Source organism: Phyllostomus hastatus, unplaced genomic scaffold, assembly GCF_019186645.2.
Source record: "Phyllostomus hastatus isolate PE091 unplaced genomic scaffold, TTU_PhHast_1.1 phas_scaffold_12, whole genome shotgun sequence".
NCBI classification, from domain to species: domain Eukaryota; kingdom Metazoa; phylum Chordata; class Mammalia; order Chiroptera; family Phyllostomidae; genus Phyllostomus; species Phyllostomus hastatus.
The window spans coordinates 3,234,292-3,260,510 of NW_025334007.1; the positions used below are offsets into that span (position 1 = coordinate 3,234,292).

At 38.9% G+C, this 26,219-nt stretch overlaps 1 protein-coding gene across 2 annotated transcripts in view; it reads left to right on the forward strand.

Annotated features, from left to right (window-relative positions):
* The window catches only part of TAB3 (TGF-beta activated kinase 1 (MAP3K7) binding protein 3), a 60,856-nt gene that overhangs the window by 11,264 nt on the left and 23,373 nt on the right, over nt 1-26,219 (forward strand). Inside the window, exons 2-5 of one of the 2 annotated variants that reach the window (XM_045856041.1) lie at nt 6,358-6,431; nt 19,376-19,567; nt 23,192-24,626; nt 25,497-25,657. In XM_045856041.1, coding sequence (XP_045711997.1) covers nt 19,466-19,567; nt 23,192-24,626; nt 25,497-25,657 — 1,698 coding nt within the window. In that variant the 5' untranslated portion in view covers nt 6,358-6,431; nt 19,376-19,465. The remainder of the gene's footprint in view (nt 1-6,357; nt 6,432-19,375; nt 19,568-23,191; nt 24,627-25,496; nt 25,658-26,219) is intronic. The other variant, XM_045856040.1, reaches the window with a different exon arrangement.

A 26,219-nucleotide genomic window follows, 5' to 3' on the forward strand; every position in this document is an offset into this window, starting at 1 on the left:
ACATGTGCCCATTTCATGATGGGTGATTTACGAGCACACCTGCCCACACCAGGCTGAGTGCTCAGCAGGTTTCAACCAAAAAACTGCATGACCCCCATGCCCCACCCTCCTTATTCACCCAGTCTTGCCCTGAGCAACTTTTCTTTGTTTCCCTGATGAAAAAAGTCCACAAAGGGAATCGTTTTGCCCGCCTGGAAGAGGTGAAACAAAAAACAGCAGAAGCACTAAGAGGCATCAAAATCCACGAGTTCAAAAACTGTTTCGATAAGTAGAAAAAACCTTGGTGGATATATTGCATCAAATGGAGAGTACTTTGAAGTTGACTGAAGTTTACACATGTAAGAATACACAATTTTTTATCAATTGCAGGTTTGTTTGGGTCCCCCTTCCTATACTTACTCAAAAGCTGTACAGATTTAATGTCTATAACTTAGTAAAAAAAACTCGCTATTTTTCACAATGTTCCACCAGATTTTTTATGGTTCTTCATTTCTGCACATGTAACCTCCCATTTTGGGTCAGTTTTCTGTTGCTTTATGATTCACTTAGTGGGGGTGTACTGAATGTGAACTCTGTTTTTATTTGTGGGAGTATTTCAAGTTTTTATTCATTTTTATATTTTTAGGGGGTATTTCCTCTGCAGTACAATACTAGGTTAGTGGTGGTTTTTCTTTCTGCTCCTTGGAGCTACCATTACACAATGCTTCTTCAGCTTCCATTTTTGTTGTTGAGAATTAAGCTATCCATCTAACTGTTGCTTCTTTGGAAGTAATATTTCTACCCTTGGGATGCTTTTAAAGTTTTTCTTTGTTGATTTTCAACTAGGAATTCATTGAGATTCTTACTTTGTTGTGTGACATCTTTCATCATTTTTGGAAAATTTCAGCCATTGGAATAATGTCCTGTCTCTCTTTTCCTTCTGGGAGTCCAAATAACTGTATTGGATGTTAGACCTCTTTACTGTATCCTCATGTTTCTTCTTTTTCAAAAAACTGATTTTAGAGAGAGTGAGAGAAACACTGATTTGTTGCTCCACTTATTTATGCATTCGTTGGTTGATTCTTGCCCTGACCTGGGATTGAACCCACAACTTGGGTATATTGGGATGATGCTCTAACCAACTGATCACCCAGTTAGGGCCGCCTCATATTTCTTACCCTCTCTTCATTCTGAGCCTTTTCCACCCACCCATCTTCTGAGTCACTGTCTCAACTGTGTCCATTGACTGTTAAGCCTGTTCACTGAGTTCTTAATTTCAGTTTTGTATTTTTCAGTTACAGAATTTCTCTGCTTCATTTAAAAATCTGCTGTGTCACTTTTTATGGTTTCGACATCATTGCTGAGGTCATTAAGTTTGGTTTTCACCTCTTTGAATAATTTGAAATCTGTTTGATAATTCAATATTTAGAATGCCTGTGAGTCTTATTTTTTCCTAAGATTTTATTTATTTAGCCCTGGTTGGTGTGGCTCAGTAGATTGAGCACTGGCCTTTGAACCCAAAGGTCACTGGTTCAAGTCCCAGTCAGGGCACATGCCTGGGTTTTGGGCAGGGTCCGCAGTTGGGGGTATGCAGGAGGCAACCAACTGATGTTTGTCTCCCTCCCTCTTGTTTTTCCTCCCTCCCCTCTCTCAAAAAATAAATAAAATTTCAAATTTTTAAAAAATTTATTTTGAGATTTTTATGTGTCAACCAAATGACTCAAGGCCAAGTTGCATTCAGTGTATGGCCCGACTAATTTCTGGTTCACTCCTGTTCCTAAGGTGCAGCCCTTCGGGTTCCTAACCTGAAAGTGGGGGAAGTGGATTTTCCTTTTGTTCCTCTTTGCCTATCAGGCTGTCAGACACAGTTTAAAACCTTTAGTTCAGGGGTGTCCAACTCATTTTCACTGGGGGCCACGTCAGCCTCACGGTTGCCTTCAAAGGGCCAAGTGTAACTTTAGGACTGTATACATGTAACTGCTCCTTAACAGTGAAGCGAGAGCTCCGCAGTGCCACCGGGTAGAAACAAGGTGCTGGGCCGGATAAAACAAGGTGGAGGGCAGGGTTCAGCCCGCGGGCCTTCTGTTTGCCACCTATGCTCTAGTTTCTTCTGGATTGCTTGGCTCACCTCTCTGAAATCCAGCCTTTTAAGGGCTTCAGCACAGTTTTGTAATCAAAGCCATTACAATTTTTTAAAAGTTTTTTAAAAATTTATTTTTGGAGAGAAGCACCAGTGTGTGGTTGCCTCTGTCGTGCCCCCTACTGGGGACCTGGCCTGCAATTTGGGCATAGCCCTGACTGGGAATCAAACTGGCGACGCTTTGGTTTGCAGGCTGGCACCCAATCCACTGAGCCATACCAGCCAGGGCCCCATTATAACTAGCCCTGGCCCGTGTGGCTCAGTTGGTTGGAGCACTGTCACATAAACTGAAGGGTCATGGGTTCAATTCCCAGTCAGGGCATGTGCTAGAGGCAGTTGATCGATGTTTCTCTTCCTTTCTCTCTCAAATCAATAAGCATGTCCTCAGATGAGAATTTTTAAAAAATTTAATAACTAGTATATCATGGGGAGCTGTGGGGACCCCTAATGGTTTGCCAGGGATGCAACTAAAGTTCCTCTTGCTAGCTTTCTCTGAAGCCGAAACCTTAGGAAAGCTTTAGCTGGCCCCTCTGCCGTTGGTAGCTCTGACTTAGGTACTACAGGTGACTGACTGCCTGGGAAGGGGAGCAGGGTGGTTCGGGCACTCAGATAAACTTTCTGTTAGTATCTAGCAACATAAAATTCATTCACTGAAATTTCCAGTAGCAGAGATAGATAGATATACACAGTGGCTGCATTCTTTAGACCTTTTATTTGTATACTGTGTCACTTGCTTATACTGTTTTTTAAAACTTTTCACTGTTTAAATCTTTCTCTTTTGGTCCTTTATTGTTTTTAGGATAGTGTCTTCAGCCTTTTCTTGAAGGTTTTTATTGTGATTTACTGCATGGCAAAGTAGACAAGGTATCATAGTTGAAATTTTACCAGTTGACAAATCGGAGGTAAGGAGTGTATATCTGCGTCTGCGCATTCCTGTAATGTATTAGAGCAAAAACTTTGAAAACTAATCCATGTTAATATCACCCCTTCTTCCATCTTTTTTGTGCACTTAAAGAGCAAGGAAAAGATGTTCAGGGTATTTCATGTGTTTAGATTTAGGCCCTAAATCAGGACCCTAAGCAAGTTTTTTGTACAATTCATTTGTTATTAGAAAGTTCACCAGCAAATGGAAGGGTAACTGAAGAAAGGGGGCTAATCAATCCTACCTAGGTCCCAGACCCCAGTGGTTGGAGCGCGTGGAGCGGGAAAGACTTGGACTAAGGAGTAACTGGGTGTGCGTGCATAAGCTGATCTTCCAACTTCCTATGTTTTTGGTAATTATTATTATTCTTAGATACATATTCAGAAACTGAGTTGTATAGATGATAGATCTAGTATTATGAACACATCAGGGTATAATTTTTAAGATATATTGTAATTCTTGCTTTGAGCCATTGGCAGATCTGTATCAAGAAAGGCTATTATCAATATCAGCTTTGATTTTTAGATAGCTTGTTTTGCCACCTTATGAAGGTATTCCCACTCTTTTTAACAGCTGTTTCCTAGTATAATAACATACGTGGGTGTGTGTTGTGACTTAAACACTGAGGAAGATGTTATGAGGCCTATTTTATAATCTTGACTTTTAAGCAAGTTTCTAAATCCCTCTTAGCCTTCAGTTACCTTCTTGTGAAAACAGGATTGTGGTTCAAGGTTTCTTAGCCTGGGCGCTTTTGACCTTTGAGCCAGATAGTTCTTTGTTGTCAGGGGATGTCTTGTGCACTATAGGACATTTAGCATCTTCCTGGCTTTTTAAAATTATTTTTAGTTTTTCAATTCTACTTTTCTTTGCACCCCAGCTTGAATGTCATCTTTTCCATGAAGCTTTCCGTGGTGCTCCTTTTCATTGTCCTACATTAATTGTTTTTGTTGTTTTTTTTTTTTCTGACAAATTATAGGACTTAACCCCACTCTGTTATAACTATCGGTGTGTCTCTCTCACTTTGATAGCATGAGTCTTCTGTGTCTCCAAGCAGAGTACTCAAATTTTATTAACTGAATGAACAGGGATCCAGAAGTATTGTCAGGCTCAATATTGTTAAATAATTTATTATTAATGGCATTTTTGTAAATCTTTCAAACCCTTACAGTAGGAAATTCCCAGTTTGTGATCTCGAAGTTCTAGGTTAATGAGTCTGATAACTCATTTAAAAAAATCTTTTAAGATGAGTGCCTCCAATAGCATGTGAGGGCGCTGCACAAAACCCATCGAGGCTGACTTTGAGAAAAAGTCACATAAAAATGTATAACAAAGAGTTGTTTTCAACTTTCATATCCAGAAGTTTCTCAAATAACTTCATTTTGTTCATTTGAAAACCGCCATTTATTCAGATAAAAGTAAAAAGAAAAGGTGCTAAATATTTTTCTTACATAACCTAGAATACCTCACCATATCTAAGTTAGCATTTCTCAAAGCAACCCATAGTAAGAAATACATGTTAATAATGATCTACATAATACACACACCCCTCAGACAAGTCGATTCAGTATTTACCATTACTACGTGTGAAGCCCTCTAATATTTTCTATTGTTTCTTTTTTTTTTTTTCTTAAATGCTTGTCATCACCCTATACATTTATTACATAATTTACTAAGTGGTCACAACCCACCATTTGAAAAACACTGTTCCATGGACTGGGATTGGAGTAAAGGACAGAAAACTGTACTTGAACAATGATTAAAATAAAATTTTTAAAAAAAGGAAGAAAGAAAAACACTGTTCCTAAGTAATCTCTAAATAATCAAGTGTGCAGATGATCTTCCTTTGGCATCTGTTATCAATAGGTCGTCTTTTTTTATTTTTAAAGATTTTATTTATTTTTAGAGAGAGGGGAAGGGAGGGAGAAAGAGAGGGAGAGAGAAACATCAATGTGTGGTTGCTTCTCACATGTCCCCCCACTGGGGACCTGGCCCGCAACCCAGGCGTGTGCCCTGACTGGGAATTGAGCCGATGACCCTTTGGTTCACAGGCTGGCACTCGATCCACTGAGCCACACCAGCCAGGGCATGTCTTTCTTTTTAAATAATGTCATTTAAGAATTGACCTAACAAAGACCTCAGAACATCTTAGCCAGAGCAAGTGACTCTTTCAGTTATTAAAAGCCATACATTTTGTCATTTATACTAAGTATTTAGTGTGCACAAGGCACTATAGGTGAATGAGCATGTTTGGTTTTCCTTCTCAAGATTTATAGTGATAAAGCCTAGAGAAGAATAAAAATTAATAAACATTATTTCAAGTGATAATAACACACAATGACTTTTAATAGGCATTTAGGAGGGGTAGAAAGCTGTGTTGATTGAAGTTGATGGGAGAAGGTTAACTTGAATGGGGGTGGATTTTGCATTGTCATGTGTCAGGAGATTGGAAAAAGCAACAACACATGGTAGAAGACAGCATTCATGTAGGTGCAGAGTCCTTCTTGCTCATACTTGAACCTCATTTTTGGGGTAATATTTAAGATAAAGTAACAGAAATTAAGATAAAAAGTCTGGTAAAGTGCCAAAATTATACAATATAAACAAGATATGTTATTTTAGCTCTACTATGGTTATAAAATGAGGTTGAGTCAGGAGATTAATTAGAAACTTACGTGCATGATGGCTCTGATATAAGCCAATATTTGCCCTAAAATGATAAAGTTAACATTTGAATTACTAGGTTTACGGGGGATAAAAATAGCTTCTAAATGATGGGGAGAGAGAATACTCATTTGTCAAAAGAAGCCAATAAAGCTACTATTATACTATATATAAATTTCTTCATGGAACAGAAATGGGTTATATAATAGTCAGCATTTTTGGAAAAGTTATATGCTATTTTGGCTATGCAATCGACAATTTTACACGTGCTTGATGGGCCCAAGGCTCATTCTTTCTTCTCCAAGAAGAATGGGGCGGTGGCAGGCGGGTTGAGGGGTGGGGTAGCTTAGAAGGATAAGTCACCACCAGGCATGCTGCAAAAAAGCCTTAAGAAATGAGTGGTGGACTATCTTTTTGTCTTTGAACTGCTGCTCTCTTCTGTGGGATGATGTAGAATGTAATTACTGTAGAAGGCATTTGTGACCTAAAGGAAAAGAAGTTCAGCTTGCAACGATACTTGGGAAAGAACTACCTGCCCTAAAACTGGTTCTTCTGTCTCCTGTTAACTTGAAGGCACTAGAAGTCTCTGCGTTTTTGTCATTCTTCAGGACTAAGTTTGGAAGTTAGCAAAAACATAACTATCTCATTTTGTCAGACTCCCAGACTACTCAAAAGAAGGTGCTTTCAGAGCTGGAGATGTGAATAGGACCGCTGTGCCAGGGCTCTGAGGTAATTAAAAAACATTTTTTTAACATAGATTTTATTTTTTGGAGCAGTTTAATTTTATGGAAAAATTGAGAATACATATACCCTGCACCCAGTTTCTTCTGTTATTACATTAGCATGGTACATTCGTTAAAATTAATTAACTAATATTGAAACATTGTTATTAACTAAAGTTCAACTTGAGTTAATTCAGATTGGCTTAGTTTTTAGCCAAGGTGTGTTTCTGTCTCAGAAGCCCACCGTATATTACATTTAGTCATCGTATCTCCTTAGGCTCCTCTTGGCTGTGACGGTTTCTCAGACTTTTCTTGTTTTGATGGCTTTGTGAGTTTTGAGGAGAACTGATCAGGTATTTTGTAGACTGCCCCTCAATTGAGATTTGTCTGACGTTTTTTCTCATGATTAGACTGGGCTTAGGGGTTTGGCGAGGAAGACCACAGAGGTGAACTGTCATTCTCAGCACATCCTATCAGGAGTACAAACTCTCAACGTGATTTATCACTGTTAATGTTGATTTTGCTCACTTGGCTGAGAAGGTATTTATTAGGTTTCTCTGCTGTAAAGTTAGTTGTTTTTTTTTTTAAAAACTCTTTTCCATACTGTGCTGTTTGGAAAGAAGTCACTATGTATTGTCCACACTTAAGGGGTGAAAAGTTATGCTTATCCCCTTGAGGGTGTTGGAAATTCTACATGGGAGATTGTCTCTTCTCCCCCATTTATTTATTTGTGTGATTATTCAGTCATTTCTTTATATCAGTATAGGCTTATGGATATTTATTTTATACTTTAGGTCATAATCCAATACCACATTATTTTGTTGCTCAAATTTGTCCAGCTTTGGCTACTGGGAGCACTTTTGGTTGGCTCCTAAGTCGCCTTAACATGTCCCCATTGTCATAGGGGTTTTTTTTGTTTGTTTGTAGCATTTTACTTGCACTATAAGACACTCCAGGCCCATCCTGTATATCCCCTGTTCCAGTTCTAGAGTAAGCAGTGTCTCCACAAAGCCCTGGTTTCTTTTACTACAGAATGCTTTTGGAAATCAAGATCTGGGTGCTAGGTGTGTGCTTTGCTACTGTAGTGTTGCTATTTCTCAACCCTCATAACTGAAGTCTTATGTATATACAATCTGTGTATTTATGCATATCTATAAATGTTCCTGTGTATCCATTTATAAATCTATGTTATATATCTCTATCTGCTAAACATGAGTTCATAATGAAGTCTCCCAACTCTGGTTCATTCCCACATGGGTCATTCTAGTCTGCTTCCCTTGCTTGTCTATTACCTCTCACTCCCAACAGTGAGAACCATGGCTCCCACCATTCACCATCACTTACTTAATTGTTCAATCCGAGTATACATCTATACATGTATATCAGTTTTATTAACCTAATACTCCCATGTGTAACTATTTGAACTTTTCTTAGCCTGTACTCCCACAGGAAACAACTTCATCAGCTAAAGTACAGTTCTTATGTATAGTTCCTTTTGCCTTTGGTCTTAAAGAGTCCACTCATTTCCAAGTTATTTAGATCAGCACCTTTTCCTCTATCCCCTGAGCACCTTTTCCTCTATCCCCTGAGGTGATGCTGTCTCATACATTTGTGATTCACTTAGACTCTGTCATACAGTGTCCATTTCTTCCTGAGATCCCCTGACCTCCTAAAAGTTTTTTTTAATTGTCATACTTTAAGATTCACTCTTTGTATTACAAAGTTCTATGGGTTTTGAGAAGTGCATAATGTTATATATCTACTATTATAATACAAAATAATTTCACTGCCCTACAAGTTCTCCTATGCTTCACCTATGAACCCTTCCTTCCTCCTCACAACCCTCTAGCAACTATTGATCTTCTTACTGTCTCTAGAAGTTCTGCCCTTTCCAGAATGTTTTTGAGATTTTTTTTTCTTTTATTGATTCTAGAGAGAGAAGGGGGGAGAAAAGGGGGGAGAGAAACATTGATTGGTTGCCTCCTGCATGTATCCCAACCAGGGACTGAACCTACAACCCAGGCATGTGCCCTGACAGGGAATTGAACCTGTGACCTTTCAACTTGTGGGACAATGCCCAACCAACTGAGCCACACCAGCCAGGGCTGTTTTTGAGCTACTTTAAAAGTCACTTTATAAAGGCAATCGTTGATTTCTCTAGCCTATATACCATTTTCCTGAAAATACCAAGTCAGCATTTTAATTAAACAAAATATTTCTTTTTTCTTTTTTGAACAAAACATTTCTAATAAATAAGAATCGAGGTGGGAGGGAAGGAGTGGGGAGAGGTAGAAGACGGTACAGAGGGGATGAACGGTAATGGAAGAAAGACAATTCTGGCCTTCTCATTTGCTTTGTTCATATACCATTATGTAAGGTCATTGAACTTTATTTTTGTCCTTGGGGAAAGTTGGTAGGGCAAGGCAGGGAGTGGCAATGTAAGTCCTGTATGGGTAGCAGCTGGCAAATAGATATTCACTTGTGGGGAGGAGCATTTTTTTTTTTTAAGAATTCTTTTCTTATTTTTTAAAAGATTTTATTTAGTTATTTTTTTAGAGAGATTGGGGAAGGGAAGGAGAAAGAGAGGGAGAGAAACATCAATATGTGGTTGCCCCTTGCATGCCCACAACTGGGGACCTGGCCCACAACCCAGGCACATGCCCTGACTGGGAATCAAACCAGAGACCTTTTGGTTCTCAGGCCAGCCCTCAGTCCACTGAGCTACACCAGCCAGGGCAAGCATTAACTGTAAATTTAATCTGAATGTGCTTGTTTGTTTCTGAGGATTATTTTTAACTTGATAATGCTTTTGATGATTTATTAAATGTGAATGTTATTTTGATCTACAGTACATCTCTTGAGAATATAACAGAGTATGAAATAGATACAGCAAATATGTCACTATTTCAAAATGGTTTCCACTGGAATGAAAATCCTGTAGGACAATTGTTTTAGACATTTTTTGAAGGGCTCATTTAGGGGAAATACTGTATTTTGCTGTGTATAATGCATACCCATGTTTTTGTGCACATTATGCACAGGGTTATTATGCCCATTATTATACCCATGGTTGTAATCATTATGCCTATGTATAATTTCATACTTATTTTTCCCTCAAAAATTTGGGCAAAAAAAATACACATTATACATAGCAAAATATGGTAATAACTTGTACATTCTTTCTCCCTTGTGATTTGGTAGCACGCATGTGTGTGTGTGTGTGTGTGTATACACGAAAAAATTCTGAAATTAGAACCCGTACTTCTGCTAATAAAAGATTATTTGTTATGCTCCAATATCAGCCATTTCTTACTGCTGTTTACCATGAAGAATTCACATTCTGGTACAAAAATTCTTCTGTTTTAAAGCAGTTTGGGGGGTAAACTTTAAAATGTCTTTAAGAGTTATGACATCATCAGAGTCTTAGAATAAAGGTTAAAGCATAGACTTCCAGTTTGTATCCTAGCTTTTTGCTGCTTAACTGTGTGACCCACAGGCAAATTATTTACCCTCTCTGAGCCTCACACTTCCTCATCTGTAAAATATGGATGACATTACCTCTCCTATGGGATGATAGTAAGTATTAAATGAGATAAAGCATGTAGCACAGTGCCTGGTACATTGATATGACTCAATAAATATGTTCTAAAAATCAAAATTTGCAAAAAGAAGCCCTGACTGGTATGGCTCAGTGGATTGAGTATCGACCTGCGAACCAAAGGTTGCTGGTTCGATTCCCAGTCAGGGCACATGCCTGGGTTGCGGGTCAGGTTCCTGCTAGATAACATGCAAGAGGCAACCACACATTAATGTTTCTTTCCCTGTCTTTTTCCTTCCCCTCTCTCTAAAAGTAAATAAATAAATAAATAAATAAATAAAATATTTTAAAAACTGATTAGTTTTTTTTTAAAACCCTGTAAACAGCAAGAAAATGGATGAAAGTTTTCAGAGGTTTATACTAGTATACATACATCTCTTTGTTCAACAGTTATTATTTGGACCAGACCAATCAGAAAAGTGAATGATTTCTTTATTTTTTAATCTTAAAAGTCCTCTCAAGACAAGGCTAACTGTTCTTCAAACCTGGGAAATGCTCACCTTACCAAACTTAGCATGCTAATAGTGGTTGTCAGCATGGAGATACTGATGTCTCCCTAGGCACTACTTGGGGGTGTTCCTGGAATTTTAAAGGAGAGGCCAGGATGTAAAAGACGTTGTGACACGTGGAACAGGCTTGCATGGTGAAGATTTATTGTGTTTTAAACCACCACATCGATAGCACACCATTAATTCACAGCAGACTGTGCCCTGGCCAGCCTCTGTGGTTCAGTTGGTTGGGCATTGTCCTGCAAACCTAAAGGTTTCCGGTTCAATTCCCAGTCAGGATGTGTAAGGAAGGGAGCCAAATTGGTGTTTCTTTCACTCATCAATGTTTCTTTCCCTCTTAAAGAAAAAAAAAAAAAAAGACATGGTAGACTAGACTGATACTTACAGTGCTCTCTTTTTTAAAAAATTCATTTTTTTAATTGATTCTTGAGAGAGACATCAGTTGGTTGTTTCACTTGTTTATGCATTCATTGGTTGCTTGTTGTATGTGCCCTGACTGGGGGTTGAACCCACAGCCTTGGCATATTGAGGCAATGCTCTAACCAACTGAGCTACGTAGCCAAGGCCCATCTTTAAGCTTCTCTTTCGAGTACATTTTGGGTGTCACAGATCCAGCAAATATGTCAATGAACAAAGCAAGGCCAGGCCTCTGTGTCTGGGGCAATGTAGAAACTAGGCAAGCCGGAGAAGGTATGTCTTTTCTAAACCAGGGAGTGATCCTCAGCTTCAACCAGTTGTTGCCTACTGTTGCTAGACCTCTGATTTTTCAGAGGAAAGCTAGATATGCAAAATTTTATGTAAAATTTCCTTATTTTAAAGTGTGGTTCAACTATTTTTTTTTTAAACACTACCAAAGCAGATGGGTGGACTGGATTCAGCTCATAAACCTTTGGTTTGTAACCTGTGATTTAATTGTTTTAGGAAGTGAGTTAAAATTCTGGCAGAGGTAAAACAGTCAGGGCCATAACAGCACTGTTCACATTTGCTGAACTTAGAAAAGGTTGTGGAAGGAGAGTACTAGGTGTCAGGGCCATTTTCTCAAGCTTGGAGAATCATAGCCTCAGAGCAGAGCTCTGGGGTAGCATCCCCTGTTTAGGAGGAGAAATTCTATTGGGAGAAATCCCAGCAGCTTGCTGCATCTTGTGCTGCCCGTACTCCTGAATTAGGTGGGGTAGATGCACTATTGGAGGAAGCTGGAGGGATTCCACTGCAAAGCCTATCATCACAGGCCCCCCGGTCTTCATCCTGCCTGAGGAAGTAGGAGCCCTGCAAAGCTAATAGGCAGTAAAGGCTCAACCCTACTGATCTTCTGGGTTTTGTAGCTTTGGAACTGTGATTTGTGCCTTCACGGTTTCTTCTTTCTTGATCTAGGCTTACCGCCTACACAACTCCACAGTCCACAGCTGTGGCCATCTGTGCTTTCATGGGGGTGTTTCATGGGCGTCCCAGGAATTTGGTCATGTCCTAGCCTAGCTAATATAGTTAAGGTACTGCCTGGGTCGTCTGCCTGGTTTTAAGGTGTCAGATCATCACTCATCACTTTAATATTGTATAAAAACTAGCAATCCCAATATAATTAATGTTAAGAGACAAAGTCCGTATGTATTTTGTATAGTTGTTGCATACATTGATAGACCGTTGACCCTTGAACAATGTGGGGGTTTATGGGTGCTGACCCCCATGCAGTTGAATATATATATAACTTTTGATTCCCCCAAAACTGAAAAAACTGAATTGCATTTGTGTTTCAATATCCACGGGGGATTGGTTCTAGGACACTCTCCAAGTTCCTTATATCAAGTGGCATAGAATAATCCATATGGTCAACCCTCTGGATCCCTGGATTCCCAACCAAGGTTCAAAAATACTGTTTTTAATAAGTGGTTGGCTGAATTTGCAGATGTGAGAGCTGGAGATATGTATGGCCAACTGTCTAGTTATGGAAAAAATCTGCATATAAGTGGACTTGTGCCATTCAAACCCATGTTCTGTGGTCAATTGTATATGGACAGGAAGATTGTATGCTTTGATCTGTGTCATATCCATGTCTGTAAGTTGCTATATGACAGTGCTCCATTTTAGTTGTATTCTATGGGATTAAATACAAAAATACAGTGTAGTACGTTACTGTAAAACTGTTTAAGACTTTTATCTTATTTTTAGAGAGAGGGGAAGGAAGGGGGAGAAGGGGGAAGAGAAACTTGCCTCTTGTATACCTCCAGCCGGGTACCTGGCCCACAACACAGGCATGAGCCCTGACCAGGAATCAAACCAGCGACCTTCTTGTTTGTGGGACAATGCCTAACCTACTGAGTCACACCAGTCACGGCTAAAACTAAGTGTTTTTAAAGGAAACTGGCTCATCTTATTGGCTGGATTGTTTTTTATCTGTTGCCTTAACCTCCCAGTGAGCAGAAAGGAAATTGCTTAAAAAAAAAAAAGCATTTTAACATTTTATAATCATCAAGAAAGTATTAAGTTTGGTAATGCTGTATATTGTGAAATACTTAATGATAATAAACATCAGTTAGTGCTTATGTGAGTGAATGAATGAACAGGGCAGAGTGCTAATCACCATTAAGATTACATACACGCTCTGGCCAGTGTGGCTCAGTTGGGTGGAGCGTTGCCCCGTAACTGAAAGGGTGTGGGTTCGGTTCCCCATTCTGATGCATACAGAAGACAACCAGTGCTTCTCTTTTGCATTGATGTTTCTCTCTCTCTAAAATAGAATGACAGAAAAATGTCCTCAGGTGAGGATTTTTTTTTTTAAATTACATACATAGTTCCTTCAGGAGAAGACATTTTAAAATTGGTTTAGATTCCTACTCTTAGTGAAAAGTAGATCTACTTTTAGTCATCTTTTCAGATGGGTCGCCATCTTTGAGGGTGTGTAAGTTGTTGGCTTCAATTTTAAAGATACTTTTAAATGGTTTTTCAAAGACAACTATTTGCAACAATTTTTTAAAAAGGCAGTCCCCCCCCCCCTTAGCTCGCTTCTCAAGTGTCCTAAAACAGCTGTTTGTACAAGGATTCGTTCCTCTCCTCTCAGTCCTCCATCTCCCACATACCTGTAACCTCTGTTTGGATGATAAACTGTTGAGAGTTTGCTGCCCTTTTCCCCCATCCAAAGAAGGGCACACATTATCACTCTTCTGGGAACATCTGTGATACCTGCCAGTGACATAGTGGAAGGAACACAGACTTTAGAAAACGAAGGCTTGAATATCAGTGACAGTTCTGCAATGCGCCCATTCTCAGAGTTTGTTTTCTTATTTGTAAAAAGGAGATGATCATGGCAGCCTTTCAGTCTCTACTGGATACCAACCATGATAAAAATGAACAGTAACTTTGGCCCGGGTAGCACCAGAGGTTCCGAAGGCTGACAAAACTAGCTGAGAGCCAGTAGTAGCTCCTAAGAGTTCTCAAGTTTGCAGAACTCAGACTCTCAATAGATGAAGCTTTTGTTTTTATTGACACTCGTTACCCCTTTTCTTCTCTCTCATAAAATGGCATCTGCATTGCTCTTTGTATTTTAAAGACAAAATTAGTATTGAGAAATGAATCCAATTGTTCTTTGAGGCCACTAGGAAAGCTTAAGTTAAGTTTTTGGGTGCTTCAGAAGCTCTTTATTGATGATGATTAAATAGCCACCAAGTGTTCTGAATGTGGTTAGCCCCTGAAATATAAAGGAATTATTTCCTGTTAGAAAAGCTGTTATTTCCGTAAATACAAGCAGATTTAATTACGTAAGGTCTTTTCTATCATCAAACTCAATGAATTTTACTTTTTTTCCCCATTTTATCTAGCTGATATTTCTTAAACACCTAGCCTATGCCTAGGCCCTTTGCCTAGTTAATTGTATGCCCTCGAAGGAGATATTGAATTAGAAAATTTAAGAGCTGTAGGTCTTCCTGTCATCTAAATGAAAATCCTAAAGCCTTAGAGCTATGCCGTCCAATAAGGTAGCCACAAGAGACTTCAGGTGGTTGCTGAGCACTTGAAATGGGGCCAGTTCGAATTGAGATGTGCTATACGTATGAAACACACACTGGATTTCAAGGGCTTAGTGATTTTTACATTGATTACACATTAAAACAACATTTTTAAAGATTTTATTTATTTATTTTTAGAGAGAGGGGAAGAGGAGAAAGAGAGGGAGAGAAACATTGATCGTTTGCCTATCAAACACGTCCCGACTGGGAATAGAACCAGTGACCTTCCGGTTTGTGGGAAGGTGCCCAACCAACTGAGCCACACTGGTCAGGGCAATATATAATTGTAACTTTCTTAATGCAGCTACTAGAACATTTCAAATGACTCACATATTTTTATTGGACAGTGCTGCCTTAGAGTTTCAGTGACTTGCTGTGACTACTGTAAATTTGAGATTGCCTTAAACACTAAGAACTTTTCTTAAAATATAAATTATTTCAAAGTCTAAATTATTAATCTGGTAGACTCTTAGCATTTTGGATTTGGGATGTTTTAAGGGGCAAACTGGAAAAATATACTCACTGATTTAGTAGCCTAAACCTATTTTTCTTTTCTCCTAAGCATTCACAAATTGTTCTACATAGAGATCCCTGGTCCCCAATATTTTATTGGGGTGGTTGTGCAGGAAGTAGGGAATAAGGTTCACCTAAATTAGATTTCTCTGTATACTTTTACTAGCTAGATTGGGTTTGTGTAGTGAAATCGATCTTTGTCATTTGACAAACACTTGAGCAGGTACTAGGTAAGGCTCTGGAAATGTAGTGTTGAACAAAGCATATCCCCTGCTATTTGTGTTTTGTTTTGTTTTGATTTTTAATTTGGAAACAATTCCAATCGTACAGAAATTGCTAGAGTAAAAATAGTAGAAAAGAACACCGTATGTATACCCTTTATCCAGATTCACCTGTTAACATTTTCTCTTGCTTTCTTTATAATTTGCCGCCTCTCATTGTATGTGTGCATGCTTGTGTGTACACACATACACATACTTTCTTCCTGAATCATTTGAGAGTAAGCTGCATGTCATGCCCTTTACCTCCAGATGCTTCACTGCCTAATTCCTAAAACACAGGGACCCTCTCATATATAACTATAGCTTAATTATCAAGTCTGTAAACTTAGGAAATCCAGTAAATTTAGCATTAGTTAGAATACTTTTTCTTCAGTTAGTATATAGGATTTCATCTAGATTCAGGTATTCAACTTCGTTTTCATGGCTCTATCTCCTTTGATTTGTGATCTTTTTCTAACCTTAGTCTTTTTATGACATCGGGATTTTAAGATGATATTCTCAACCCCCATACCCCCTTCCCCTGCTTATTATTTTTTTTAACAGAACATTTTTTTCATTTGGGCTTTGTCTATTTCCTCCTGGGTAGTTTCAGGTTATTATACACTCATGACTGGACTACTATAAAATAATGTTCTTTTCAGGATGTCACACCTGGAGGTGTACACTGTCCATTTGTCCTTCATTGGTGATGTTAATTTAATCACCCAGTCAACATGTTGCTCGATTTATCCATTGTATAGTTTAAGTCTCCCCATACCCTGCCCCCCCCGCAACTAAAAGGCAGTTCGGCGGGGAGATACTTTAAGACCATTTATATATTATCCTACTCGTCATTCAGATTTCCCTCTAGATTTAGCATCCACTGATGATTCTTGCTTGAAGCAGTCAGTATAGTGTGATGGCTACAAAATGATGTTTTTCCCAACTCTAGCACTCCCTGCATGGTTACCATTTGGATTCACTGCGAGCAAAAGCCCTCCCTTCTCGGTACTCTAAGTGTCACAGATTTGGTCAGGGAAGCCTTTTTAAGCTGACTCACAGGGCCTACGACCAATTCCCATCCTTTTTTGAGTACTTCCTTACTCTCTGGCATAACAGCACATTTTAGGTGGAGCTACAGTTTTATATGAGACCTTCAGGTACACAGGTGGCTTCAGTATAGTGAGCATGGTTCTCCTGTTAGGGTAAGCACAGCCTGCCCTGGTAGCTTAAGCATAGTGGAGGGTCCTTTAGCTCGTGTAAGAGGAGAGGCAAGGCAGCAGGACTAAGGGGAAGGGTGGGGGGTGGGTGAGTGGGAGGTGCCACCAGTGCCAACATTTAGGGATCAATATGGCTTGGAGAAGCAGAGGGGAGAGAGGAAGATAGAAAAGTACCTCAGGCAGATAGATGATCATGGGCTAATGCCCTGAGAATAGGCAACATAGGACATCCACGCAAAGGATCACATAGGCTGTTTGGTTTGGATACACAGAATGCAGGGGACATGATCAGATTTACATCTTAAAAAACAAATTCTCTGGCTGTGATATGGAGGAAGGTAGGGAGACCAGCAGGAAGCTGATGAGTTTCAGACATGCCCCAAATAATAGTAACTAATGTTTCCTAACTTACGACCATTTTCCATTTAAATTCTACTGTTATTTCCATTTTATAGATGAAGCTTTAAAGGTTTGATTGCATATCTTTCCTAGAGACTAATAAATAGCAGAAACAGGGTTGTAAACCATGACCCACTTGATTTCACACCCTGTTTAGTTGATTGTGCAAGAACAGGAAGTCAAGGATCACACCCTAGCTTCTAATTTTGTTAACTGAGTGGTAACATTCATGGAGAGAACAGAGAGCCTTTGGGGGGAAGGGTTGTGGTAAGGAGTTCCTTCTTGGACATATTGATATCTTTGGGCATATCTTTATGATGCTGTGTTGTAGGCAGTTGGCTCTATGTTTCTGGACTCTTGGAGAGAATATGATGCTTAAGACACCGCTTAATAGAAGTGGGAATCATCAGCCTTTAAATGTTTTTGAAACCTTAGTAATGAGGCCTGATCACTGGGCAAAACCAGGTAGAATGAGAAGAGGGTTAGGGTTAGGGCAAAAATGAGGGAAATGTTAATGTGATGACAGGTGGGAAGAAACCAGGCTAGTATGGTGTCACAGAGGCTGCGTGTCAGATGCTTCAGATGTCCCTAGATGCCTAGGGACCAGAAGATGTATCATCTGGACTTAGCCGCAGAGATGATGGCGAGTGTATTTCAGTGGAAGTGAGATGTGCCACATTAGAATAGACTAAGGAGTGAATTGCAGAGATCAGAAAAGTACAAGGTGGCCAGAAGGCCCACTATGCATGTGCACACTGGAAGTTATCTGTGTTCTTCACCCACATTTTACTTTTCCTTCATATTCCTTGGACATCTTCCGTGTCGATGGTTGCAAGTCATTAAAGCAGTCCCTAATAGCCCTTTTTACCTATGGTTAGGCAGAGTCTTGTACGTCAGGGCTTTGTAAGAACACATAACTCTTGATAGTCTTAGCCTTGGAAGGAAGAAGACAGACAGCTAGATGCCCCGTATGAGTCACAGATTGCACACAAAATGAAATTCCGTGCCTGTAATTAAAATGAAATGAGAGATTCCATGGTATTTATTTTTTAGTTACCTGCTTAATTATAAGCCAGCAAAAGTAAGTCAGTATTTTCTTTAAATACTTTTTATTTTTAAATTATTTCCTGTATTTCTCTACATTGCTTTAAGTAGTGGTATGATGTAAAGTTCTGAGGCCTGTTTGCAAGAATAGAAAATTGGTTGTGGGATGCCTCTCCCTTATGTGGGTGGTTTGGACATGTATTTTATAATTATGCTTTCCATGAATCCTATGAAGGTACAGGTGATTAGTTGTCATTCTTTTTTGGTTTTCATTTTGAGAGAGAGAGAAGAGGGAGAGAAACACTGATCAGTTGACTCTCCTGTATGCACCTAACCTGGGGACCGAACCCGCACTGGCATCCCAGGCATGTGCCCTGACTGGAAATTGAACCGGCACCTTTCCCTTTGCAGGACGATGCCCAACCCAGTGAGCCACACTGGTCAGGGCTACTTCTCATTCTTAAAAATATTTGACAATCTAGCAAGGGAGCACAGCCATAATATTATGAGATTGTATGGTATGAATTGTATGGTTTTCTCCCCTTTTAAAAATGGAAAATAAGGATTAAAAAGTGGGTTGGTTAATTGACCCTTGATGCTGCTGCCATTGATTTATGATTTCATTATAATGCAGTAGTTGCTTTATTTGCATGGGTGCTTAACTAGTGCCAGGAAGATGGGGAATCAGAGTCCTCTCTCTATTCAAAGGATGCTCCCACATCCTGCCAGTGGCAGCAGAGCTAGGTGAAAGCTTAGCGGGGCAGGTCTGGCTAATGATGGGCCCCCAACAACACTTTGGAAAACAAAGGATTCCACATTCCCATTTCTGTTTGCTCAGGTGTTTCATTTAGACATTGGGTTTCCTTCACTCAGACTTCAAATTCAAACCTTTTGGCTTCCAAGTACAGGGAGAATGTAAGGCAAACAAGACAAGTGTGCTTTATGGTGATATTATCAAGTCCTTGTTTCCTTGTTTCATTATTTCAGACACCAAAATAATTACTCTGCTTTAGAGAGTGGTGTGATAGTCCTTGGGAAAACACGAGTAAACATGAGTGATTATGTATAAGTAGGCTTTCTCAAGGCTAGTAGAAGAATACAGTTGCCAAATAATAAAACTCTGTACTTGAAATCTAGCTGCTTTTTTTTTGTTTTGTTTGAACAGTTAAATGAAACCAAAGAGGGGGTGGCTTTTTTCCTTCCTTTTTAAACCAGCGATGGCTATATCACATCAGAAAAGTCTTTGGCTAAGTTGAATTTGTCAGTTTTCCAACATTGGAATTGGGTGTCAATTTTCTAACATTGGAATTGGGTATACTTATGTAGGTCTCTATTTGAATATATTAATGGTTCGTGTTTGAATAAAGTGAACTAGGTAATTAAATTTAACCACACCTTAATTTCTTTTAATAGAAAATGACTTCGGTGTTGGAAGAACATTACTATTGGAAGGCCGGTTAGCATCCATTTCCTGAGAGAAACTTGACCACCACTTGCTCTGGCATGGCGCAAAGCAGTCCTCAGCTCGATATGCAGGTTCTCCTTGACCTCCGACAGCGTTTCCCTGAGATTCCAGAGGGCGTGGTGTCTCAGTGCATGTTACAGGTAGATTACTCACCAATGATAGTGATGTTAAGCTAATTTTTCCTTTTTAGAGCTGGCTTTCTGTTGCTGCGAGTAGAACTCGGTTTGAGTTTTCTTGTATAGGGGTTGGGGGTGACATTTAGAGCAGAATTTAGGCTGGATAATCTTTGTTGTGGGGAGGTCTTGCCTTGTGCACTGCAGAAGGTTTAGCAGCATCCCTGACCTCCACCCACTAGATTCCAGTAGTATCCCCACACTTGTGACAGCCAAAAATGTCTTGATGACTTGGGTGAATGTCTGACGGAAGGCAAAATCCGCTCCCCCCTGCCCCCATTAAGAGCCACTGATTTAGAGAAAAAAGTACATGTAACAAAAAGGAAAAACGATCCTCACGTTTCACTTCTTAAATTGCCTGGGTTGTGTCACCAGACCCCAAATCTGTAGAATTGAATGTTGAATCTCAAATTTATAACTACTATATATTTTTGAGAGCCTATTTTTAGAAGTTTGTGGAGTTGACTCCCTTTCTTACTGTTTTCCTAGTTGGTGAATGCTTTCTAATATATCTTAATTCTTTTGTTTAATCACATTCCTTTTGTCTTGTCTTCTATTAAAATAAAGACATTTCATCTCTGACAGACCATGTCTTCCCACTCAAGAGGCAACAGAGAGACAGTCCTAACACTGCCCCTTTTGACTTATATCATCCATCACAGGATCTCAAGAGTTTTTGGTTATAGCATTTCCCTTTTTGGTTGACATTTGGGAGTAGCACCTCTGTCTTGGCCACTGGACTCCCTCAAACAATCAGTTCACACTCTCCCTTCCTGCAGTGTGAGTGAGCAGGATATCACCTAAACCTGTATACAGTTGTGACTCACACAACAGTGGTGGCCACAGAGGTGCTTCCTTTGTTTGCAAGCCCTTCTGTTAGATCTAGACCTTTGGGCTTATGATTTTAGTGTTGTAGTTGGTCTTTGGGGTATTGTTTTATTTATTTATTTTTTAACACACATTCCCAGTTTGAATCTCTGCTCTTTACTTGAGCCTCCCATTTTGGTCTCTGGTAGAGCAAAGGTATTTCCCATTGAAGTGAAGCCAAGTGAGGCTCTGGTTTAAAGCACTTCCTAGCAATCTCCTAAGGCCCTAGCTCTGGTTTTCGGTTTTTAATTTTTGCATTTTATTTTATTTAGCCTGTAATTACCTGTGTTTTTTCATGGCTCAGTGTCTTTACCTCACCAAACTGAAGGAATGGAACTGTAAATTCAAGTCAGTGAAGGTTTGATGATAATTTACATTGTCCTTACTAGTCTTTCACCTTTTTTTTGTTCCTTTGGGATTACTAGAGTTAATTCATATGGAATTTACCACCTACTGGGTCTGGAAAGTTTCTCTGTTTGCATTAAAATATAGGAGACTCAGTAGTTTGCATTTAATACATAATCCTTACAGCCTCTCTCTGGGCTATCTATCATCCCTCAATTTAGGATCACTTTTTGAGAGTATAATGTTTTTTTTGCATTGGTTCTTTCAAGAGTGTTCATAGGTCTTCGTAAAAATTCTGACCTCTTTAAACAATTTATTTTTTTTATCCTTCATGTTTACTGTTTGAAATTTTTTAGACATTTAGCAGGTCAAATGTGACACTTAAATCTATTCTGGTGGTATTTTTTTAAAAATACCTCTGTAAACATAATACTTAAATATCTTTTTTGTGTTTGTAAATTTTTTTCCATAGGAAAATTTACTCAACTTGTCACTGTAGACATGCATTTGAAATAAGCTGACAAATCCAACTTTGTATCATTTTGAATTTTGATCCTTTTTGCAACAATACTAATTAGGTTACCTAATTCAGTGTAGAAAACTGCTTTTGGTTTCAAATAAAACTCTAGTTTGTGTTCTGCCCTTAAACTATTAGTTTATAAAAACCTTAAGGAGACAGTTTTATTTTCACTTTTCATATTTTTCCCCTTCAGCTATATCAGTAACATTTTCTAGTTGGCAATCAATTTGAATATTTTTAGTCCAAATTTACTTAATACTAGCTTTTCTCTCTTGATAAGCATAATTTCCAAGGATAAGAAAAAAACAAAACCCAGTCTTTTGAGAGTTCTAATTATTTTCTTCTTAAATTTCAACATTGTTTTTTTCTGTGGCTCTGTATTTAAATTTGAGTATCAAAAGCTTTACATAAGAAAAAGGATAAAAGTTATCTATGGAGTTTTGATAATGCCAGTTCTTTAAATTTCTGAGAATTCATTCTGCAGAGGTGTTTTGCTTGACCAAATGACCCAGTCTTCTTTATTGTACTTCTTCTGGTCCAGCCTCCTCTCCTTTGAAATCTCTGTGTTCAGGGGAAAGAGCACTGGAAGCCAGGAGACCGAGCTAGACCTGGCTCCCCAGTAAACTAGTTTAGTGCTTGACGCAGCTCCTCCCCAGGCACCCCTTTCCTCATCTGTGAATGAGTTCTCCCAGCTCTGAAATCGCAGCCGTGTATGTCCTGTCTTAGGTTAAAGTTTACTTGGTTCTCTGCAGAAGTATAGTGGTTTTTTTTTAAATTTTTGTATAAAATATACTTTTTCTTAAAATAAATACATGGTAATAGGTATGTATGTTCACATTTGTGTGTATATCTGTGAATTACAGAGAAGGTGATGATAATTGAGAAGTGTTAATAGATTTTCAAAGGCAATGAATAACAGTGTTTTGGGCTAATAAAATTGGTCTAAATTTTGTATTTGTGGGAAATTACCTTGTATTTTAAAATTAAAAAAAGAGGGAACCTGTTAAGAGTTTCATTACTGTCAATTGGAACATCTGACATGTTTGCTATTGCCATCTTTGCACGTGTGTGTATAACTCAAAAAATTCAAATCCTTAAATGATCTTGAAAATATACCAAACTACCTTTCATTGGGTGAAAACTTGAGACTGTAGGAATGTAAAGAATGAAGTCAGTCAAGACCTGGTTTCGTGTTAAATCATCATAACTTTGGTGAAGTTGCAGAGCCATAGTTCAAAAGTGGACTTTTTTTGTTAACTTACTTTTTCATTCAGCCTAACCTTTCATACGATACAGGCATAACATTGGCTAAAAGAAAAGTGAAGCCGCTTTAGAATTTTTATTGTTATTTGACTCTAGAAATTTTACTATAATTTTTTTCTCCCTTTGTGGTTTCAGTGCCTTTAGAAAACTAAAGCATGATTATTTCCATGTTTATCAGTTTAAATATTAATGATGGCTATTACTTATACTTGTATATTGCAGCAATTATGGTGAATCCAAGATTAGCCCAACATTTTAATTTGTTGAGATGCAGCAAGTATAAAATGAGTCCTGGATTTGGAGTCAGAAAAGTTGGGCTTGAGTCACAGTGTTCATTAGTAGGTACTTTATATTTCTGTAGCAGTAGCAGTAGCGGTAGTACTAGTTATGTGATCTAAATGTCTGTAAAATAGTATGAATTGTTTGAGATCTCCTTTTTTCAGGATAGATGACCATGAAGCTTTTTGTGCTTAAAATATTGTTCTCTGCTTATTCTGTGACAGTCATACATGCGTAACTCTCTGGCAAAAGCTTGCCTTCCACTATTAGGATTTGTTAATCTTGCCAATGTTACTTTTACCATTTTTCTCCCCTAGAATAACAACAATCTTGAAGCCTGTTGCCGAGCCCTTTCCCAGGAGAGTAGCAAATACTTATATATGGAATACCATAGTCCAGATGACAACAGGATGAATAGAAATCGCCTTTTGCATATTAACTTGGGCATCCATTCTCCTGGTAGTTACCACCCAGGAGATGGAGCCCAACTTAATGGTGGTCGAACACTGGTACATAGCTCAAGTGATGGACATATTGATCCACAGCATGCGGCAGGTAAACAGCTGATCTGTTTAGTTCAGGAACCACACTCGGCTCCAGCTCTTGTGGCTGCTCCTCCCAACTACAATCCATTTTTTATGAATGAACAGAACAGAAGTGCAGCTACTCCTTCACAGCCACCTCAACAGCCATCCTCCATGCAAACAGGAATGAACCCATCCGCTATGCAAGGGCCTTCACCACCGCCACCTCCTTCATACATGCACATACCTCGGTATAGTACAAATCCAATTACTGTTACAGTATCCCAAAACCTCCCTTCTGGACAGACTGTACCAAGAGCTTTACAAATTCTTCCACAAATTCCAAGCAATCTCTATGGGTCTCCTGGTTCTATTTATATTAGACAGACATCTCAGAGCTCATCAGGAAGACAAACTCCTCAAAGTACGCCATGGCAGCCTTCACCACAGGGCCCAGTGCCTCATTATAGCCAACGTCCTTTGCCTGTTTATCCACATCAACAGAACTATCATCAGCCTTCTCAGTATTCTCCCAAACAGCAACAGATTCCTCAGCCTACTTACCACTCGCCACCTCCTTCTCAGTGTACTTCACCCTTCAGCTCTCCACAGCATCAAGTGCAGCCTCCCCAGTTGGGTCACCCGAGTTCCCACGTCTTCATGCCACCTAGTCCTTCAACTACTCCACCCCATCTATACCAACAAGGACCTCCTAGCTATCACAAACAGGGGAACCATTCAGTAGCTTATCTCCCATACACACCATCTAGCTTACCCAAAGGATCCATGAAGAAGATAGAAATTACAGTCGAACCCTCTCAAAGGAGTACTTCACCTATCGGTAACCAGCCGTCTCCACGGAATCAGCACTCACTGTACACAGCCACCACTCCACCTTCTAGTTCTCCTTCAAGAGGGATAGCCTGTCAACCAAAACCTCCATTTGGTGTTAACCCTGTGTATATTACATATACACAGCCACCTGGACCTTCCTGCGCTCCATCACCATCTCCTCGGGTGATGCCAAACCCAACTACAGTCTTCAAAATTACTGTAGGCCGAGCAGCGACTGAAAATCTTCTAAATTTAGTGGACCAAGAAGAACACTCTGCAGCCCCAGAACCTATTCAGCCCATTTCAGTGATACCAGGCTCTGGGGGAGAAAAGGGAAGCCATAAATATCACAGGAGTTCTAGCTCTGGATCAGATGATTATGCCTATACCCAAGGTAATTAAGTCCCTTTTATGAAATTTAATCTTTGTGGTGGGATGGCAGTTTCCTGTTCAGAGTGAAATCATTTATATTAGCTATTTAGTTTCGATTAAATGTTTAGTAGTAGTATTTATTAAATATTGGCCGATAGCATTGCTATTAATTAAGAACAGGGCATAGTGCTTGAGAATCATTCCCAGAGTTTCTTTTAAAATATGAAAATGTAGGCATGTAATAGTGACCTATATTGATGATTTTTTTAGGAAGAACAGTCATTGGGAGAAAAATATAGATAAGTGAAATTGATACTGTCATAAATACAAACTACAGAGTGGGAAGAAGAGATGCATAGAGAGTAGGCTAAAGTTCACCAAGGTAAAGTATTTGAATCTTGTCTCAGAGAGGATGGCTTGAAGGATGCAATGATAGTTACAAGTAATATATATTTATAAGAAGTTGGGTTGGCAATGAAGAACATCGTTAGATTAGAAATAGATCTAACTAAATATAAAGGAGAATAGAGATGTTTCAAGACATCTGAGAGTTTAGTGTTCTTTTAGTATATAAGAAAAGTGATCGATTATAATTCAGTATGCCCGGTATTGAACCTGTTTAAAAAAGGCACAGTTAAGGAGAATGTTAGGGAAACTAAAGATGTCACAACAAGAGGGACATATAGATGACGTCATTTTGGCAACAGTCACGAGCTAAGTTAAAATGGATATGGAGGCAGAATAGCATTAGAGAGACATGAAAGTGAACGCCAACTCAAGTTGAATGACAGGGTTTCTTACAGGTATTTTGTACATTAGCAATGCATATAGAAATTTCCTGCTCACTTGTTCAATGTTATTCTCTGCAATGACTTTATCTGTAATGCTATAGCCTTGCTGTTACATCAGCGAGCAAGGATGGAGAGGTTAGCAAAGCAATTGAAAGTTGAGAAAGAGGAGCTAGAGCGACTGAAGGCTGAAGTTAACAGTATGGAGCACGACCTGATGCAGAGACGGCTCAGAAGGGTCAGCTGCACCACGCCAATTCCAACGGTAAGTGATCTGGTGGGATGTATTGATAGGAAGGTGTTCTGTTTCTGGCAGTGTTTTCATTTTTATACGATGGATGAAGGACTTTTGCCTTCAGTAGTTCTTCTTGTCAAAATAATTTGATGCTTTGTTTTTCCACATGTATGAATTCCAGAGGCTCATTGATTGTTTCAAATTCTGATCATTATAATCAAGGTATAGATCTCATTCACAATAAATTGCTTTGTCAAAATAGAAATGCAAAGTTTACCTCGAACAAATCTTTTATAAATTGTTCTCATGTATTCATGCATTCTCCTAAGCATATTTTGTATTTTTACAAACACTTAAAAATTACTTTCTAAATATATTAATTCACATGAGCTACAATGAGATTAATATGAATTTTGGGAGTGTTGACTATAGACAATTTTAAGGTAGAGCAGTTTTGTTAAGTGTAAATAATTGTAGAAACTGTAAGGTAACAGTATTGACAACAGTCCTGACAGGAACTGCTCTAAATGAAAAGATTTGGATAATATATTTTAACATGTTGGTTAATATTTAATAAAGATCTTAAACAGTT